This window comes from Trifolium pratense, linkage group LG3 (genome assembly GCF_020283565.1).
Source record: "Trifolium pratense cultivar HEN17-A07 linkage group LG3, ARS_RC_1.1, whole genome shotgun sequence".
In the NCBI taxonomy this organism is placed as follows: domain Eukaryota; kingdom Viridiplantae; phylum Streptophyta; class Magnoliopsida; order Fabales; family Fabaceae; genus Trifolium; species Trifolium pratense.
The window spans coordinates 24,463,049-24,484,644 of NC_060061.1; the positions used below are offsets into that span (position 1 = coordinate 24,463,049).

A 21,596-nucleotide genomic window follows, 5' to 3' on the forward strand; every position below is an offset into this window, starting at 1 on the left:
AAAATAATATTAAACTATTTGAATTTGTTGAAAATCATATATAAGTTAAAAGATATGATGCATGATTTGATTTATTGTGGAAGGATACATTTGTCAATATTAAAAAGTAGTGTTTAATATAAAAAACTTAATAAAGAAACAAAATCACATTAATTTTTTTTTTTGACAAATCTGCATTAATTACTATATTACTTGTCAACCACATCAGCGGTGTACCGGTACACATCCATATAATATGTGTACCGAAGAATTCACCTTATTTAATATATTCAAAAAAGTTTAATTTGGCAATATTATTTTAAATTAAATTTCAAATTTTAATGATGTGGAGTTATTGATGAGACCCATTTTAGAACTTTTTAAGAAATGCTCCATTGGAGAGGTTGAGTACCTATTAGGTACTATTATTAAAAAAATAATAAATTGATGATGTGTCTATGTGGGACCATTTAAGTACTCAAAAATGGAGTGCTCTATTGTGGATACTCTAATAGTAATTATATCTTTACAAAATTAATTAATTATTTAAAGTGTAATATCACCAAACCATTTCCAAAAAAGAAAAGGTAATATTACCAAACAAATCTATTTTATCTTTTTAAGTATTAAGCTTAAAAAAGAAAAGAAAAAAGTGAGAATGAGAAAGACATCACATTGCCAGCTATCTTCCAGCCCTAAAAAGATAGATATAATTTGTACATTCTTTCCATTTTGACCGTTGTTTACAAAATTACAACTAAGCAAATGCATTGTATTTGTACTCTTTCTTTCTTATACTTTAATATAATTAATAAAAAAATACAGTAAATACCAAATATGCATTTTCTTCTTTTATTAATTATTACTAACTTTTCATTTATTACATACACATTCATAAATAAAAAAATAAATAAATAGTTCTCATTATTAAACAATTAGTTAATTAATCCAATCGGAGCAACGCACGTTCCTCTCTCCGGCGTCTCTCCCAATCGGAATGGCCACTTTCTCTCTCTAGGGTTTCATTTCTCCGATCGCCGCCGCTTTCCAGAGATGTCGCGCCAGTCGACGGGTTCCGCTTTCACCAAATCCAAGACCCTCGACAATAAATATGTATGTCATTTTTACCCTTCACTCTCGTTTCTTCATCGATTTCAATCAATTTTTTCGTAATTGTAAAAAAATGCTGCTGTCGTTGTTTATTCAACTCCAGATTGCTTAATTATTGCTCTATAGATTCTTAAATTATACATTGAAATTTGATTAGTTGAAACTTTAGGTTGGTGCTGTTGTTGTTGTTGAAGTTAGAGAAATTTTGGCGCGATTTTTACTTAATTAGTAGTATGATAATTTAGAAGATGCGCGATGAAGCTCTAGGCGCGATTTTTACTTAAGTTAGAGAAATTCGATTAGTTGAAGCTTTAGGTTGGTGCTGTGTGAGTAGTAGTAGGAAGCAAGCTTATGGTAAGTGTAGCTGGTAGCGGCATTGAGCCGGTGTAATTTGGAACGGTGGTAGGCAGTAAAATTGAAATGGTGATGATGGTTGCGACTTGCAATAATGAAGTAAAGATAATTTCGTCGCTACAATATGCTGGTGTTGAAGGTAGTTGTCACTTGTGATGTCAACTGGATGTGGGGATACTCCTGCTGACTTGGATGGTCGAAGTTGCTGATTTATTTTTTCAATCGTGGAATGGAACGTTAAATGTTTTTGAATTTTTATCATTGTTGATTGATTTTTTTAGTTGAAATTTTAAGTGTTGGAGAGTGTGTAGTAGGGGAACTTATACTTTTTTTCGTTCCTTTTTCTTCTTCCCTTCGGCCCGCCCCCACTAGCTAACATAGAAAGAGATTCCTGGATAGCGAAAGTCTCTATGTGAATCTCTTTCCGACCAGGCTGAATCGGGCCACCACTTGGGATGGGAATAGGTTTTTTTTATCTTTCAGTCAAAAAATTGAAATAAAAAAAATATTCTGTGTTAAAAAAAAAAAGTCCAGACGCGGCTCCTTTTTTCATTATCATTTACGGCTCTTTCTTTCCTCTCGGCTATTCACGCATGAAGATCGTCGTATGCTCGACTTCATGATACCTTATATATGATATCATTGTCAAATTGGCAACATAAGGAATTAATAAAATTTACAAACGATCGATCAACTAAAATTTTCAATGCACCGGGAAGGATTGTATTTGTAATTCATGAGTATGAATATCATTTGCAAATATTTGAATATTATCTTGTCATGTTATTATTTTGAAATTGCATATGGGGTTCGCTTATTTAATAGCTTTATTTCTGAATTGCTGATTACGTTGTTTACATGTGAGCTTTGGAGCAGATGCTGGGAGATGAGATTGGGAAAGGAGCTTATGGTCGAGTATACAAAGGGTTGGACCTGGAGAATGGAGATTTTGTTGCAATTAAACAAGTTTCTTTGGAAAATATTGCCCAGGAGGATCTCAACATCATCATGGTATTCAATGTGTTTTAATATCATCTGTTTTCTTTTTAAATTTGACGGTAGTTATTAATTATAAGTTGTTAGGGTGATGGCATACTCGGTGGAGTTAATTTTGATCCTAATTGAAATGAGACACACTAGGGGATGTGCAATTAAAGCTGGATTACTAGGGAGTTATGTGCAAATCGTATGAAATTTGACGGTAGTTATTAATTATAAGTAGTTAGGGTGATGGCATACTCGGTGGAGTTAATTTTGATCCTAATTGAAATGAGACACACTAGGGGATGTGCAATTAAAGCTGGATTACTAGGGAGTTATGTGCAAATCGTATGAAATTGGAAAACCCTAAAGTTTTAGGGTCTGCAAAATCCCAACTTTGGTTTGTTCTTGGAGTTATTTGCAAGAGATTGATTCCATGATAATACCATCATTAGTATCATTTGTTATTCCACTTATACGGCCGTCCGTTAGTTCATTACTTTTCATGCAGGGTTTTTTGAAGCACACTTAAATTCCGAAAATATATTAGCAACGAGTCAAGATCCGTTGACACTAGGTGTAAGTCAAAAGACACATGCCAACTATGAATCGTTAGATCTAATTAATCCTATGGTTAATAACATCTTAATCAAAAAATGAAACACAAATTAAAGATACTCACGTCACACGTGACCTATTTACTTACTTTATTCCTGTATATCCCCACCGCTGTAATCGAGAGGCACTCACCGCTGTCAACAAGATCGAAGGTGTTCTTTTTTGGCACCATCATATCGTTTAGGAATTACGATTGCAACTGTAACACTGAGTCTGAGATATAGTTGAAGAAGTTTAAGATGATTTAGAATCTCCAAAAAGACAAATTTCAGTAACATACTCCACATAAGCAAAGTGGTCGAATGCAAAGTAGGAATCTATTGTTGTTAGATCTAGAATTTTTCAGAGAACAACTGAGTTTCATAATTGTTTTTAATCCTCTTCTTGGAAAAGTTTTCTCTTCCAATTTAACTGTATTTAAATTAATGGTATTAAAGATGAGTTTCTCGAGAGAAATATTCTAGATATTGAATCTCAATTTCCGATTACAGTTTTGCTTAAAAAGGAAAGACATTTGAACAAAAATACGAAAAAAAGGGTAAGACAAAACATTAAGAAACTTATTAGTACAAGGAAACGAGCAAGAAAAGAAAATGAAATTAAGGCAGGATTCACAAAGAATTTTCCATGGAAGACCACCGGCTTTCTAGAATCATATCGCAAAACAGAGAGATAAGAGCACATGGGGAGTTAGGAATTATCACGTGAGATTTTAAGTGAATAATTCTCAACCTTTTGATTAAACTAAAGCAAGGGACTGGATTTGGTGTCAATAAACTTTGACACTTGGTGTCAACGGATATTATCTCGTTAGCGACAGATAAAAACAATTAGCAAATGCAATACCGTTTCTTCTAGCTTGTAATGTCTTTACATTGTTTTTTTTTTTTTTTGCAATGCTTTTTTTGTAACCACTAATTTGGTTGCTGTTTACCTTTGACTTGGATGGACGCCTCAATGTTTCTAGCAAGAGATTGATTTGTTAAAGGTGATTCTTTTCCTCAATGTTAGATTCACACATTGTTATCATTTGGTTTTTCTTTTGCTTGATAGCTCTCAGGGTATTATTCCCCCTATTTCTATTATGTATATATTGTGCCTGAAGCTTTAGGCAATGATTTTGAATGACACGATACAGTTGTTCTTTCATTAAAAAGTATCTATAAACTGATAGATTTGAATTGAATAATAATAGGAACATACTCTATTTGCCAGAGTTGGGAAAAATAGGTATTAATTGATAGTGTACATTGTTTTTTTACCTGTGATAGTTCCCATTGTTGAAGTTATATGATTTTTAGTCTTTAGGGTATAACAACAAGAGGAAAAGGATGAATAATGAAATTGTTTTATTATGATGTGTTGGGTATTGGGTATTATTATAGAAGACAAAGTACTAATTACTGATTTTTACTTATGCTAGTTATAGAGGAGGAGGAAAAAGAACACTCAAAAAAATGAAATTATATTCATATTGATGTGACTAATGTGTTGGATGTTATTGTAAAGACAGAGCACTCAAAAAAAAAAAGTCAATGCTCTAATTCTTATACTAGTACTTTGTTAATACATAAAAGAATTATGAAAATAAAAAGATATAAACTAATTCTAAGAGATAGTCTAAGTTATTTTATGATAGAATAATGGCATGGTAAGATATTTTTCAAATATTCTAACATACATGATTTCAAGGTAAATGGTCTACATACACAAAGGGATTTATGACATCGATTGGTCCATGTTGCTAGCCATACCATGGGGAAAGGCTTGGTTGTTGTTGTCTAACATAGATGCTACAAAGCTCAAATTCTTATGCATCATACATAATTCTTCAAATGAGTAAACTTATTATATGATACCAAATGATTATTGTTTTGCAGAATTTGAACCACAAAAACATTGTAAAATATCTTGGATCTTTGAAGACAAAGAGTCACTTGCACATAGTTCTTGAGTAAGTGAGCTCAACCCTTTTACGATTTTAGAAGATTTAATCATAGCATCATTTGAAGGGTATTTATAGTAGTTTGTGGATTTTGCTTCATGTTGTTTGCCAATTCATAGGTATGTGGAGAACGGCTCACTTGCAAATATTATCAAGCCAAATAAATTTGGTCCTTTTCCGGAATCATTGGTTGCAGTTTATATTGCCCAGGTTTGTAGGCTTAACTTTTCATCAAAGTCTTTCCAAGATTTGGCTATTTTTGAATTTCATGCTAAAAGTATTTTATGATGTGAAAGGTGTTGGAAGGCTTGGTTTACCTACACGAGCAAGGTGTTATCCATCGGGATATTAAGGGTGCAAATATATTGACAACTAAAGAGGTAACTTTTGTTATGGTCCTATTGCATACTTGGGCTTTGCGTTTTAGAAACTTTAGTGGTTGTTTAGGTGCATATAGATAGATTGCATCACTATGTTAAGGTATATCTGTTCATAGGTGAGTTTTTCATCAAACAATTCCTCCTTTTATAAATGACTTAATTGCGTTGCATTTGGATGATGCCTAGATGGTTGTTCTTAGTAATATAAAATCATTGTTTAGCCATGTTGAGCACCAGTGTGTAATTGTATTTTGAATCTTTCTGTGGAAAAGTACATTTTGTATAATTCTTGCCTTTCTGTTTAATTATTTGCTGCATCGACTTTTTTGGTTCCTAATTATTTTTTTATGCTTCTTTACTGTATCTTGTTTGTGTTGGTATCACTCTATACGGATAAGAGCTGGCATAGGCTGCAAATCATAATAAGGAGGCACACATGTAAACAGCTCAATAACTGTACAGCTAACACTCCAAATGTCAGAAGCTGCACAAACTCAAGACATTTCTATTAATGCCTTGCATTGTCTTGAGCATTATTATCACTCTAAATATTTTACATTAAGTCAGAATGCTGTGTATATATAAGGCATTCTGCCTAAAGAGTAAAAAGGAAAATAAAACAGCACGGGGAAAGAGTTGACATTAATAGAAAGAGTCTGGACAACTCTTCTTTGACTTTCTTTTAAGAGTGCCCTTATTTTGTGTCTGTTTTCTCCCCTTTTGTTGTCTTTGTTGAGGATTTCTTATCCATCAACCTTTTTATAATTATCTGTGATAAATTATTTGTTTATGAACAATTTTTCCATCAGACTGTTTTATGTTTGCATACAGTGTCACCACGTGTTTCCTTTCACGATGTACTCATGATCCCACCATATTTCTCCATGCTCTAGTTTTTGTTTTTTCTCTTTTGTTCAAAATCTATCTAGAAAATTTGCATTAATGTTCACAATCTGCTTAATTTCCACTTTCAGGGTCTTGTCAAACTTGCTGATTTTGGTGTTGCAACAAAATTAACAGAGGCAGATGTTAATACTCATTCAGTTGTTGGAACACCATACTGGATGGCGCCAGAGGTATGAACAGTGTGATATTATTCTGCTAAATCATTTGGTTAGAGCTTGTAATCATTGTCTTACTTAAACTGTCTTCTAGGGCCAGACTGGTATGTGAAGAGATTAGATTACTTAGTTGCAGTTTTTAGCAACTTTTGCTCACTGTTCAGTTTGTGTTTTAGGAAAAAAGTTCATATTATCCCAGATGTACTGTGTTCTTTATCTCATTCTTGTAATGCATTTGTTTTGAAAAAGCAGTTTATTTGTTGAGCTGAGCACCTTGCTGATGATTTAGAACTTAATAAAGTGTATTTTTCAGGTTATAGAAATGTCTGGAGTTTGTGCAGCTTCTGACATTTGGAGTGTTGGCTGTACAGTTATTGAGCTTCTTACATGTGTGCCTCCTTACTATGATTTGCAGCCTATGCCAGCTCTTTTCCGTATTGTCCAGGTTCTTATGTGCTATCATTCATTTTTTTCTCAATCTATGAAGGTTCTTTGGACCTGGGTTTCTTATAGAATTTGTCTAGATAAGGAACTATTGAGTTCATAATTGGAGTAATTTTTGTTAGCATGCAATCTTAATATGCTCAATTACACAATTATAATTTGATCCACATCTCTTGACTTTTCTCTCAGGATGAGCATCCTCCAATTCCTGATAGCCTTTCGCCTGACATTACTGATTTTCTGCATCAATGCTTTAAGAAGGTAAACTGAATATTAACTGTTGATGGGAAAATGTTTCTTAATGCACATGGTGTCTTTTAATGTCATTGTGGTTGCGTATCAATTCTATTGGTGTGTTCTCTCAGTCTATCTTGGACTTTGTTCCCAACCCCATCCACCATCTGACATGGGTTAATTGCTGCCGTCTGTTTAAGGATCTTTTTCTGTACTAGTCTCTATATATATTCCAAATAAAAAGTTGATAGATGTTGTTACTTATCCTTTAGAATCTTGTTTGTAGCATGTAGTTTGTGTTAGATTATTCATTAATTACGTGGTAGTTAAGAAGATACTGATTTTTACTATATGGATCTTTCCAAATGGAAATAGCAATCGTTACCTGGGCATAATTCTGCACAGTTTTTTAGATTGGTTTTCATAGTTACATAACTTGTTTTGCTACCGGATTGTTACCGAACTGCTTGGTCATTTGAATGATTGGAGAAAAAGAAGGAAATGAGGAGAATTTCTTAAAAGGCCACTATTAATACGGTAATACTATTTCTAGTAATATTAGGTTGCCACGAATGAAAGCCCATATAAACACTATTATCCTTTTTTGGGTTTATGTTTGTGTATACCAAGTGTTTCTTAATTTCTGGCTCTGGTATGGTCACACTTGTCTGACTGTATAATTTAAATTTTTTAGGGAATCGTATGAGCAAAGTGGATTTTTTGTTGTTGTAATAATTGGAAGTGCCAGAGATGCTGGAGCTTAAGTCATTATCTGATACTTTATTTTGATTTGACTTCTATTTTTACTTTACTGTTAACCTCAAACCTTTGACTTATTCTTTAACCTTAAATTGAGGGACATGTGACAGAATTTATATGAGAAACAAATTTTATCTTCCTCTTGATTCATGAGCTAGATGCATGTCACCATTTTTGGGGTTAGGGATTAATGTTATTTTGGTTATCAAGAGACACTTCTGTTAGAAAATATTATTTCTTTGTCCTTATTATTATTATTATTACTGAAGGACTTATTTTACATTTGCTTCACAAACAAATTTTAATTATGGGTAAGCAGTAGCATAGGGGAATCATGATGTGTTTTTCCATGTCTTATAAATGAAGATCATGTTGAGGATATCAGATTTAGCTTGAAGAATGCTATTGCATTATTTGTGTATTTGTTCCTCTGATAGACGGAGATGATGTTGTCATTATTGTCTATGTCGTTTTCTAACTCTAGATTTTTAGAACAGGCAAGTTGGATACTTTTATTGATGCAGACTTTGAATCATTTCAGATGAAACTAGTGACTAAAATTTGTTTTATGTCATTTTGTTGCATGTGTCAGGATGCTAGACAAAGGCCCGATGCTAAAACGCTGTTGTCTCACCCCTGGATTCAAAACTGTAGACGTGCCCTGCAGTCTTCTCTTCGTCATAGTGGAACATTAAGGTAGACAGCATTGGATATTATTGCCATATTATGTTATTTATAATAGTTGAACCTTAAGTATTTTATTTAACTTTGTGATTTTTCGAATCACATCATTGCTATTGAAGTTGTACTCATAATAAGTGATGTTGCCCTTCTACCTACTTTTGGTCGTTAAGATCTCTGTTTGGCCACCTGTTTTTGTGCATGCTTCATATGTCTAATCTTAAGCATGAGAGTGTGTTGAGTCCCCATATTGATTAGAGGTATAGCCAAATAGTCCCTAAAAGGCTTGGACAATCTTCATCTTTTGAGCTAGCTTTTAGAGTTGAGTTAGACCTACTCCATATTTAAGATGTTATCAGAGTCAATCATAGATTTGTTAATAGGCCACCCATATTTGTCTACATTCCTCATTCCTGATGTTTTAATCTCGGGCGTAACAAGATGTGCTAAGATCTGTCTTATATGGCCACCCACATTTTGCCGATGCCTCAAAGTGTCTAGTCCTGAGCACAGATATAGAGACATTAGTCCTTATAAGGCTTGGGAAATCCTCGCCTCACGAACTTGCAAGTTAACATTAGTTTATGAACTACTTAGCCTTTTCTTATAGTAATAATTCCCTAAGATGTTGATTGGATTGCACTTTACCTAACACCCACCCCTATCCAAGGGGTTAGTCTCAAATCCATGTCTGTGTGTGTGTGTAATCCTCCTGCTTTTCTCATTTTCTTAATGAACCCCAAGAAATACTTTGGTCTCACTCCTATAGCAGATAGCTTGACATAATAATAATTGTGTGCATCGACATTCCTCAATGGATAGCTGCCCATTGTGAGAGAATATAGAATACCACATCTTGTGTACTCTATTCCTCAATGGAATGTTGGTTACCTTTTGGATGTATATACTTTTAGATTTTTTTTGAATTATTTTATACTGCCATTTACTTTCAGCTCTGTAATTGTTATAGTTTTTTAGTTGAATGGTGCTACCTCTTGCAGAAATATAGAGGAAGGTGATTCTGCAGATGGAAAAGTTTCTAATGGTGATCATAAGCTTGAAGGTGAAAACTCTTCTGTGGAGAAAGAGGTCAGTGTTGATGGGAATCTAAGGACGTGCTATTCTCTCTTTTCTGCTGGAGCTGATAATTTTAATAATTGAAACGCAATTGGATTGTAATTTTAGTATACTCTCTCAACTTCAATTTACATGTTGTAGGGCACTGCGGCTGCTGATAGCAGCAGATCTCAAGATGAAAGTGCTTCAGATTCTAATTTTCCCAACGAAAGAACAGAAAAGGCAGATGATGTCCCTTCGGATGAGGTTCTTACCTTATCCATTCATGAGAAGTCCTTTCAAAAAACTGGTTCTAGCAAACCCTCTTCTGATGGAGAAATGGGTAGCTCTGAGCCAACTGGTAATCATGAAATTTCAAATGCTAATGACCTTCATGAAGACATGATGAATGGAGAAGTTGGATCACCACAGTCAAGAGGAATGGCTAATAAGGTTGGAGGAAAAGACAGTTCTATGAATAATGGCAAAAAATCATTTGCTTTTGGATCAAGAGGTCTTGATAAAAGTCCCTCAAAGGTAAAAGTATTTCATATTTGTTATGGGTGATTGAACGATTTGTTGATTATTAATAAACCAAGCCTTGCCTCATTAAGTGAGATCAAATGACACATGAGTGTTCTATCGGAAACCAAATTTCCAATAAATCAATCTAGAGTATGGTCCTTTTAATTGTTTCTCCAAAAAAAAATTATGTCCTTTTCTTCTCATTTTAAATGGGATTTTCTTCATTTTAATCCCTTTTGTACAGTACAACTATGCCTCTTGGTTCTTCTTAAATGACGGAATCTTCTTAGATGAGTTTTTGCCATGCACTTTTTTTAGTTGAACTTGCTTTCCCTTCTTTTGATATTATCCACCATTGTAGAGAAACAAATTTGCAGACATCAATTTTTGTTTTGTTCCCCTTAAAATTGAGTTATAAAATCATTAAGTGCTATTGAGCAATACTTTCACATGTGACAATATTTTCTGCAACCACTAGACACGAGATTGGATCGACTCTACTGAGGTCGCTTAAAGCTTCACTCTTTTAATTATTGACGCTCTAACTCGTCTAGAAGGCATGTTTTGCTTTTTTGAAAGTTGAAATTTATAAACTAGTCTGATTGCAATCTGAAGGCAATGAAGATACTGCACCCTGCGGAAGGAAATGAGCTGAGTAAGTTTAGTGACCCTCCCGGAGATGCCTACTTGGATGATTTATTTCCGTTAGACAAACGGCCTGGGGAGGTTGTTGGTGAGGCATCCACATCTACATCCAGTTCACATATGGCAAAAGGCAATGCATCTATGACTGATGGAGGGGAAAAGGACCTGGCCAAAGAGTTGAGGGCTACAATTGCACGAAAGCAATGGGAGAAAGAGAGTGAAATTGGACAAGCAAACAATGGTGGAAATCTTTTACACCGAGTGATGATAGGTGTTCTAAAAGATGATGTGATTGATATAGATGGTTTGGTAAGTTTGTCAGTTTTCATAATTAATCTCTTTTTTCTTTGTTTAAAATCCCGTGTATCCTTTTAACTTTCCGTGGCTACATTTTTTCATTAGGTATTTGATGATAAACTTCCTGGAGAGAACCTTTTTCCTCTGCAGGTAACAAGGCTTTTTCCTCTGTCCTCCACATAACATACACCTATCTCATGTAGTGTGGTCTGCTCTAATCATATTTTGGCATCTTTCTTAGTTTATATTTTAGGTTATGGATGTAGGTGTATCTTTATTGAATGTAAGGTAGAATACACTCGTTCTTAAAAAATGGATAATGTTTGTATACCTTGCATATTGGAGCCTGTGTTTGGAAGAAATTTATTTGATTTGTTTAACCCCCCGCTCCCGTGCATACACACCATCGGTATGGTTTAGCACAGGGCTATTTTGTGAGACATACATCACATCTTTGGTGTACAATGATCTGACAAATGGAAGAGAGTGGTAGAAGGCAAGAGATAGGGAGGGAAGGATAAAAAAAGCACTTTACTCCATATACTGTCCCTGATTCTTGTGATGTCTAATGTAATGATGTGTCCTTTTGGTGTCCTTTATTTCAATTGTTTTCATAGTTAAATATGTTTTTGGTCTCTATAAAATCAGCAATATGTTGATTTTAGTTCCTCTAAATATTTTGTACTCCCAAAAAAAATATGCAAAAATTGAGTGCTGTTAGTCCCTGACAAAGGAGTGGTGGGGAACTAAAAATATTATTTTGTTAGATACACGGACTAGAAATGTATAAAATTTTTATGGGGACCGAAATTAACATATTTCAGTTCTATTTTGTGACTAAATATATTTCACCCTTTACTAAAAATATATTTCACCCTTTGGTTTAACAATGTCTGAGTTGTGTTTTTTGGTCTAGGCGTACATTCGTTATTTTCTAACTGAAAAAGTTACTCAAGTTGCTTTTTCTGCCACTTAAAATTGCATTTTGACACCTTCTATTCACTCCCAACATTTGAACTCCATAGTTCATGTTTCCTTTAATGTTTTCAGAATATTTTTTTTTTTTTTAAAAGAGTTAGTTCTAGAATCTCACGTTGATTTCGAAATATTATAAGTTCCAATTTTCTAGACATTACTTGTTCTCTGCTATGTAACTTCTTTCCACTTTTACATTGACATTCTATCTGCTGCGCCTCATTTTAGCCTCAGATGTTTACCAACATCCTCTGCATGTGAAACATGCTTCGCAGGGAAAATCTTAAAATTGGCCTACCAATGTTTTTGTTTGTGAGACATGCGTTTGTGATGTATTTACCATTATATTGTAGGCTGTTGAGTTCAGCAAATTAGTTGGTTCATTAAGACCGGAGGAATCAGAAGATGTGATTGTCTCTGCTTGTCAGAAACTCATTGGTATATTTCAGCAGCGCTCAGAGCAGAAGATTGTTTTTGTTACCCAGCATGGTTTACTACCTCTATCTGACTTGCTAGAAGTTCCTAAAACACGTGTATGCTGCCCTTCTTGATACTATCTGACTTTTAATTATTGAATGTCATAGCTGACAAATAAGTAGCTGGGATGTTTCAGGTCATATGTTCTGTGCTTCAGCTTATAAATCAAATAATTAAAGACAACACTGATTTTCAAGAAAATGCTTGTCTAGTTGGATTGGTAAGTCCTATGTATTTTATTGACAAAATCCTAAGTATGTTTTATGCTCCTTTCCCTATATCACTATTTTATTATTTTTCTTATTTGTTGGATTAAATTCTAAATCAATATTTGTCTAATTAATGTTAGGGAGTCTCGTTCGTCTAAATGTTAGTTCCACTACTACTACTACTATTACTATTATTATTATTATTATTATTATTATTATCGTCATTATCATATCCACGCACCAAGCCCAATAGTGTTGGACATGAAGGGATATATTGGGAAAAACCCAAGTCCCACATAGACTAAAAAGACTAAAGCTAAGGCCTGATTAGAGTTAGAAAGAGTGACACTCCTCACCTTACCAGATGATTTTGTAAGGATGAGTTAGTCCCAATATAAAACCCTAATACTCCTTGAAAAACTTTCTCCTAGTGGTATCTCGTGAAGGGAGCCTTCTAAATCCCCCCAAAAAATTTCATTAAAGTGTTCCTTTAATCCTATGTGAGATGTGTAAGTACCAATCACATTAAACGTGTCCTGTTACCCAACCCTAGCATTAACATTATTATGTCTTTGATCCATTTCATTTTGATTTGACTAAGATTTGTGTTGGCTGTCAGATGCCTAACAAAACCCCTCCTTTTATCTGGGATTGGGTCCGACTATGTATAGCTTTGCATAAAAGCGAAGAGAACAAAAACCTGAATTGAGAATTCCTCAATTTAGTGTTTCTGTATGCTTAATTTTATGACCAAGTGTTCTCAAATATTTTGGATCAGCTATATTTAATGCAACATTTCTTGGTAGATTCCTGCAGTCATGAGCTTTGCTGTACCTGATCGTCCCCGGGAGATACGTATGGAAGCAGCTTATTTTTTACAGCAGCTTTGTCAGTCAAGGTTTAAAGTGTATTTTATTTGTTATCATTATGTGGATTTGATACTTTGAAAATAAGACATTGAATTGATTGTTAACACTTGATGCAGTTCTTTGACGTTACAAATGTTTATAGCTTGCCGTGGAATACCTGTTTTGGTGGGATTTCTTGAAGCTGATTATGCCAAGTACAGGTTGGTTATTTTTATAAAATGTGATTATGTAGAATTATATTTTACGTTAGATTATAGTTTACAGTTCTACGGGTATGCCAAGATGTGGTATCGCAACGGAAATGGCATGGATTTGTCTGATGCTATTTTTGGGAAAGAAATTATTAAATTTGGGATTATCTTAAAGTCACATAAGGCTCTTTTGCATGATGAGTGTCTGATGCTACATATATCTTATTCCGTTATCATATGAGCACAAGCACGAAACAAACGTTCCTGTTTTTTCTATTTGCTTCTTCTAGCCTGTACGTGTATAAACTTGTAATTTGCAAAAAAATTATCATATTTTGAACTACATAAGCTGACTAACTTGACTTCTGTCTCAGGGAAATGGTTCATCTTGCTATTGATGGCATGTGGCAGGTATTTAAGCTGCAGCAATCAACGCCTAGAAATGATTTTTGTCGGATAGCTGCAAAAAATGGCATACTGCTTAGGCTTATAAATACACTTTATAGCTTAAATGAGTCAACACGCTTAGCATCTATGTCTGTTGGGGGCGGATTTATAGTTGATGGTTCGACTCAACGGCCACGTTCTGGTATCTTGGACCCTACACATCCTTTTTTTGGTCAGAGTGAGGCACTGCTCTCTTCAGCAGATCAGCAAGATCTTCCTAAACCAAGGCGTGGAGTACTTGATCATCACTTAGAGCCTTCACATTCTTCGTCCTCCAATCCTCGAAGATCAGATGCTAACTACCAAATGGATGTTGATAGACCTCAATCAAGCAATGCAGCAGCTGAAGCTGTGCCACTAGAGAAGAGTTTGAATCTTGCAACCAGGGAATCTTCAGCAGGTACATTGAAAGAGAGAGAGAGTGTGGATCGTTGGAAAAGTGATCCTTCTCGAGCTGATGTTGAACTCAGACAGCAACGTCTTAGTATTTCTGCCAACAGAACATCAACAGACAGGCCTTCAAAATTGACAGAAAGTTCCTCGAACGGGTTATCAGTAACAGGAGCTACTCAGCAAGAGCAAGTTAGGCCTCTTCTGAGCTTGTTGGACAAAGAGCCCCCATCTGGACGTTTCTCTGGACAGCTTGAATATGTACGTCAGTTTTCAGCATTAGAAAGACATGAAAGTGTACTCCCTTTGCTACATGCCTCTGATAAGAAAACAAATGGTGAACTAGACTTTTTGATGGCAGAATTTGCAGGTAATAAAGATCTATCTACTTCTTTGATGATGTTTTAAATGGATAAATAGCAGAAATCTACCTGTTATAATTCTAATAACTGAGAGTAAACTGAATTTCATTGAATTGTTGAATTACTAACTAGTTACAATAGTAAATACCTAACTGCAACTAACTGAATGTAGTTTAGTTAGTTACTGAGGTAGAATAATCTAGAATACGACACGGCAAATACATGGAATAGTCTAGAATACTATCCAACACAGAAACGTTCTTTTTTTTACCCCTTTTACATTCAATTTTCTTCTTTCTTTATGTGGTTTGTTGTCTTTATGGTCGTGCAGATGTTTCTCAACGTGGAAGGGAAAACGGAAATCTTGACTCTGGTGCTAGAGTGTCTCAAAGAGTCACTCCCAAGAAGTTAGGGACTTTTGGTTCTAGTGAAGGAGCTGCTTCCACATCTGGGATCGTATCTCAGACAGCTTCAGGTGTATTGTCTGGTTCAGGTGTTCTAAATGCTAGACCCGGTAGTGCTAATTCATCTGGACTACTTTCCCACATGGTTTCATCATTGAATGCAGAAGTTGCGAAAGAGTACCTTGAAAAGGTAGCAGATCTTCTGCTTGAGTTTGCACAAGCGGACACAACAGTGAAGTCTTATATGTGTAGCCAAAGCTTGCTCAGTCGACTGTTCCAGATGTTTAATAGGGTAGAACCGCCTATTTTATTGAAGGTACCACACAATATATCCTTTAGTAATTTAGCTTATATTCCACTGCATAGTTTCTAACCATTTTGGCATTGGCATATTTTTAGATACTGAAGTGTATTAATCACCTGTCAACTGATCCAAATTGCTTAGAAAATCTTCAGCGTGCTGAGGCAATAAAATACTTGATACCAAACCTTGAACTCAAAGAAGGGTCTCTTGTATCAGAGATACATCATGAGGTGAGTCTTATTGACCTTCTTACTATTGTTTTTTACCAATCCTGTTTTTTTACCAATCCTTCTTACTATTGTTAAAACTTATTTGTGGGACATAAATGCTATTTATTGTTCTATTCAATATTTTAAAAACTTACTTCAACACATGATTTGATTGGTAGTGGACTAGTGGTTGGCAATAAACTGTATAAAGCATACATGTAATTTTCTGTTTTTAGGAACCTAGTGAAATTGAAATTAAAGTAAGATTGAATGAATCGAAAGAATAGAATTGTATTATTCAAAACTGAACAGAAAATGGAGCATAATATTCTTCCTTAGGGTCTCCTCTTCACAGAGGCTATCTCCTTTCACACACATGCCATCAAATATACAGAATGATGTCTTCCATCTTTTCATCCCTAATTGTCCCCAACTAATTTTCCCTTCTCCCATATCCAGAATGTTGTGTACCGTGTTTACTCACTAGTGCTACATCCGCTTGTACCAAGTCCTAACAAATTTAGCCGTAGTCATGTAGTAACTGCAATGTTCTTTTGCTGTTCCAAAAATAAATAAATAAATTAGCACCTACGGCCACAGTATTAAGTCCAACATGTTCTGGATTTATTTTGGAGGACTTTTCTGATTTCATTTCACATGTTGCTTTTGATTTTATAGACGTGCTTCAAACTAAATACAGAAAAGTATATTGCGTATATCACATGTGGGAAATCATGTAATATATGCAAGGAAAAGATCAATCTCTAAAGTCTAGGAAATAAAAGCAGTAACTGAAAATCCTATCTAGTCTATCTAAGGAAATATTATCAAGGACAACAAGGAAATAGTGACAATTGTTTATAGTCAACAGAAGTGTGTTATTATGCCTAATTATTTTACTCCTTTATCTTGCATTGTGCCGTGTGTAAAAAGTTGGCTTGAATCTCATCTTTGGTTTCTCTTTCATAGGTCCTGAATGCACTGTTCAACTTATGCAAGATAAATAAGAGGAGACAGGAACAAGCAGCTGAAAATGGAATCATTCCCCATCTGATGCAATTCATCACATCCAATTCTCCCCTGAAACAATATGCATTGCCTCTGTTGTGTGACATGGCTCATGCATCTCGTAACTCAAGGGAGCAATTAAGGGCTCATGGTGGTTTGGATGTCTATTTGAACCTTCTTGAGGATGAATTTTGGTCTGTGACAGCACTAGATTCAATTGCTGTTTGCTTAGCCCATGACAATGATAATAGGAAGGTTGAACAAGCATTGCTGAAAAAAGATGCAGTTCAGAAGCTTGTGAAGTTCTTCCAGTGCTGTCCAGAGCAGCATTTTGTACACATATTGGAGCCGTTCTTGAAAATCATAACGTATAGATTCTAAATCCTTTCTCTTCACTTGTCCAATTAAGTATTTGGTTTTGTGTTTCCTTTAATGCTTTTGTTATTTGGTAAACTTGTTTTGCACGGATGGGTTATAAACAAAGGTTGCACCAAAATCCTTTTTCCTATTATGAGGTTAATGAATATAGGATAGACAAGTATTTCGCATTTTTAGAAGCAACGGAATAGATTACTAGTGAGGAGGATATATGTTTTCCTAAGGGGGGAAAAGTCAGAAATCCAGATATATTAGTTCATAGTAGTATCTAGAGATCTTTGTTACGTGATATTTTATGGAGCCGAATATCATTTTCTATGTTATGCTCCTAATGTTATCATTTTACTTTCTTTTGTACTGGACTTTATTTAATGTTGTCATATAATTAATGATATTGCAGAAAATCTGCCCGGATCAATACCACTTTGGCTGTTAATGGATTGACGCCATTACTCATTGCGAAGCTTGATCATCAAGATGCAATAGCTCGTCTCAATTTGCTCAGGCTAATAAAGGTATGCATATATTGTTATAAAGTTTCTGGTGTGTACCACTACCACACCTTCCATGGTATACAGTTAACCGAGTTTTGCTTTGTTTCTTAAGCCCAAGAGATGTTAATCTTTTTCAGTAAGCATACAAGTGAAGAATATTCACTTGTGTGGCTTCACATGCTGAAAAAAGTTCAACATTGTAAATGTGTTGATTTTCTAACTGTGCGAGCTATATAGACTCAACGACTACTTTATCTCAAATCTTGTCCTAATTCAATAGATTGAATGGAAAATTGTTTTATTTTAATGTTCACGTGGCTTATTATTGTAAAATATGTATGATTTTGGAGTATATCTTGCAGTCTGTTTATGAGCATCACCCTCAACCCAAGAAACTGATTGTGGAGAACGATCTACCGGAAAAACTTCAAAACTTAATAGGGGAACGCAGAGATGGGCAAGTGTTGGTTAAACAGATGGCAACTTCATTACTTAAAGCACTACACATAAACACTGTTTTGTAAGTTAGTTTGTAGTGATCATTTTCCTGTATGTAGTATATTTATTCCATTGGGGGAAAAGGTATTCAATCATTGTATATAAGTTCCCCCTTTATTTGGTTTGCTTATTTTACTGCGTTTGGTGAGTAAAAAAATTAGCATAGGCTGGTGAACGTTGTTTTGACTCTTGGGTGGTATTTTAGTGGGTGGCTGATTTCTTATGCTTCAATGGCTGGTTTTTTTTGGCCAACTATGTATATTACTGTATTAGTATGGAATATACAAAGTGGAAAATATAAAGGTGTTTCTTTAAGGAACGATCTATTTTGTTCACTTAAGGTTGTTTTTTATTTTATTTTATTTTAAGAAAATACCTCCAGGTGGCATTCTCTTTGCTTTTCTTTTGTTGTTGTTTTCCATGTGCCGTCTTTGTCCTCAAATTGCTTCCCAAATGCGTCATTGTGCTTGCTCTGTCTAACGGTCAAATTACAATGTTTACGTTTTCTTTCAATTGCTTTATTTCATTTTTATGAAATATAAAAGGCTTCTTTTCGCTCCCCCCCGGAAGTTTTCGTTTGCCACCATAAATTTCAAAAATATCATACTCGCTATTTAAGTAGTGAACTCCACGGGGTCCGCATCAGTTCGTATTCTATAATTTGAACTTTATAAAATAGGAGCGAAGGGTGAGATACAAAAACGTTAGATTTTATAAGGTTTGCATCCTATGATGTGAATTGAGTTCGCATTCTAGGATGCTAACTGTTTTTTCCCAAGTTTTTGCTATTTACATACTTGCATCCTATGTTGTGAGAGAGTATAATTGGAAGGTCGGGAGGCACATGTAAGACTCGGAGATGCGAAAAGAAGAAGTCAATATAAAATCATAAGATTCTTGCGGTTGGTTCTTGGATTTTGTGTCATTCTTCTATTTGTTTGTTGCCTTTCACAGGATTGAGTTACTGAGGTAAGGACATCGACATATTTTTAACCTTTTACAGGTGCCTTTTAACTTTCCTCTCATGAACTCACTTTCTAAAGAATAAGGCTAAAGGCTAATTACAGGAAAGATATTTTTGTTTTTAATATTCCTTATGTATGTTGTCCTATTAAAAGAAGGACTTATTCTTTTCACGCCCCCTTGATTTTTACGTGCCCCGTGGCCTTTCAATTTTGCCCCCTTATTATTTATGATACTAGTCTGTAAAATGACAACAAATTGAAAAACACTTTTTGCATGCTACACTGTGAACCATGTTCGCATGCCACATTACAAACATGTCGGAGTAAAAAAAAAAAACACAGCTTCCCATGCAGTCAAATTGTGTTACCATGTGGCCAAATGTGATTGGCCACGTGAGTGGAAGTGAATAGGGTTCAACCAATCAGATTACTTGGCTTTTCCTATAAAATGACACTACTTGTGTAAAGTGTAAACATAAATAAAAATCACACCACTACTCTTTCTATTCCATTTTCACATTCTGTTACTTTTTAAATTTTTGTTGTGTATTTTGTTTGTTGTTTCGTCTAAACGGTCGGATTGTCCGTCGTCGGTTAGTCATATCGTTTCTAGCAGTGTTGTTTTTTCACCATAGTTGGAAGTGGTATGGTAATCGACGACGGACTTTTTGTGTCCAAATTAAGAATGATATGACTAACCGAAACCAATGCCACTCAAATGGGAATTTCCAATGATACTGAGTTGAAAGATAGTAGTAGCCATGTTGATGTCGGTAGGACCAGAGGAAGCTGGGGAACATTCTCATCCTTTTGGTGTTAATGTTAATTTTTTAAAATTGAAAACACCAGAGGAAGCTAGGGAAAATAATTGACAAGAGGAACATGCACCTCTTTTATCCGTTGGTGGGTCTTCCCATTTGGTCTTTATTTTTTTTTATTTTAATGTAATTTTTTTTCTAATAAAAATTATTTTGACTAATTTTTTGTCTAACGGTTTACACGTTGTAATCATCATTTTTTTTTATGTAATAAAATTTTTATGTACAGGTTCGATTCTCTCTGATAACAATTTAGATGGCTAAACTTTTAAAAAAAAAAAATATGTAACGGAAGATGCGAAAAGAAAAACTCTTATTCAAATATTACCAGACAAATCAACAACTTGCGTTGTCCAATCCAAATATATACATTTCGACGAAATGTTTACTTTCAAACAATTCAAGTTTTTTATTTAAAAAGAACACCAAAAATAATGTACCCAAAAAAAAGAAAACACCAAAAATATACTTTTCTCATACATCTTTTACCGGAAGCTAATTTCCGGTAGCAAAGTGATCCAATTGCTCAACCCAGTTTATTTGAAAATTGCTCTTTTATGTTCCCTATAGTGAACGGAAGCAATTGAATCAAGATTCAAGTTGTTTCATATTCCAATCACAGGTTTAAAAAAAAAACTAGCTATTCCACTCATGCCAAACAGGGTAAAAAGGCGTTTGTAGATTTTTTGACTTATAAATAATATATTTTACTCCTTCAAAAAAATAAAATAATATATTTTACTTTAAATTGAAAAATTAAAACTTTAAGTGCTAAAGGAAGATATCTAATGACAACAACATAAATATATTTACAATCTTATATAATTTAATCATTAAAATAATCCTCTGATAAAAACTAACCGTAAAATTTAGTTAAATAAAAATTTAGTTTATATAAAGTTTAAAGTTAATTGGTAGTAAAATAAACATCTTATAGTATTTTTTACATTTAAAACTACTATTTTACTTAGGTTGGATTTCTATCGATGACTCTTGCCGCTAATACAAAATCATCAAAGTATATTTTTTCACATTCATAACCAATTCATTGTGCACTAAAGTAGTATGTTCATTCCTTTATTAGCTCATTCTATATCTATGTCAATCAGTTAGGAAGGTCCCTTCCGATCAGTGGCTTTGCAAAATTTACTGTTTTTATACTTTTCAATTGGTACCTACCCAAATATTCGTTCATTTTTATTATAATTCTCATAATCCAATTATGAATTAATGACAATGTATAAATTGAGTGAGTTGAACAAAGATACAAGGTAACTTGTTCAAGTGGAATGGAAGGAGAAGAGCAAGGTAACTTTCAATATTTTTTTTTACTAAAAGCAAGGTATCTTTCATGAAATTGAACATATCAGAAGATATCTTCCGAAATTTGCCGAACAGAAGATAACTTCCAATTTTAAAAAGTGCAATTTTAAAAATTCGGGGAGCCTGTGAACTTTATAGGGGGGCCTAAAAAATAATTTTCAACCTATTTCGATTCAGATTGTACCTCTCGTGAAACCAAAAATGTT

General features: G+C 34.3%; 1 protein-coding gene across 4 annotated transcripts; it reads left to right on the forward strand.

Annotated features, from left to right (window-relative positions):
- Positions 1 to 884: 884 nt before the first annotated feature.
- LOC123917737 (MAP3K epsilon protein kinase 1-like) lies at positions 885 to 18,619 on the forward strand. Of its 4 annotated transcripts, none has more exons than XM_045969555.1 (25): positions 885 to 1,092; positions 2,320 to 2,454; positions 4,010 to 4,030; positions 4,923 to 4,996; positions 5,107 to 5,197; positions 5,284 to 5,367; positions 6,342 to 6,443; positions 6,730 to 6,873; positions 7,062 to 7,133; positions 8,458 to 8,561; positions 9,548 to 9,635; positions 9,765 to 10,139; positions 10,743 to 11,081; positions 11,175 to 11,219; positions 12,398 to 12,577; positions 12,658 to 12,741; positions 13,537 to 13,628; positions 13,716 to 13,799; positions 14,165 to 14,997; positions 15,321 to 15,464; positions 15,558 to 15,709; positions 15,793 to 15,927; positions 16,876 to 17,282; positions 17,693 to 17,807; positions 18,149 to 18,619. In XM_045969555.1, the coding sequence occupies exons 1-25, from the start codon at positions 1,033 to 1,035 to the stop codon at positions 18,308 to 18,310; spliced, it is 4,122 nt and encodes a 1,373-aa protein (XP_045825511.1). In that variant the 5' UTR covers positions 885 to 1,032; the 3' UTR covers positions 18,311 to 18,619. The 4 variants fall into 4 exon arrangements, with proteins under 4 accessions (XP_045825511.1, XP_045825512.1, XP_045825509.1 ...); XM_045969556.1 differs by having other exon boundaries at positions 6,742 to 6,873; XM_045969553.1 differs by having other exon boundaries at positions 15,321 to 15,709.
- The last annotated feature ends 2,977 nt before the right edge of the window (positions 18,620 to 21,596 follow it).

Excerpts from the sequence above, each read along its gene's own strand:
- LOC123917737 (XM_045969553.1), top strand. The coding sequence starts at position 1,033 with ATGTCGCGCCAGTCGACGGGTTCCGCTTTCACCAAATCCAAGACCCTC. Across the intron at positions 12,742-13,536 it reads ATGCTTGTCTAGTTGGATTG|ATTCCTGCAGTCATGAGCTT; the intron begins GTAAGTCCTATG and ends ATTTCTTGGTAG. Across the intron at positions 14,998-15,320 it reads TTTGATGGCAGAATTTGCAG|ATGTTTCTCAACGTGGAAGG; the intron begins GTAATAAAGATC and ends ATGGTCGTGCAG.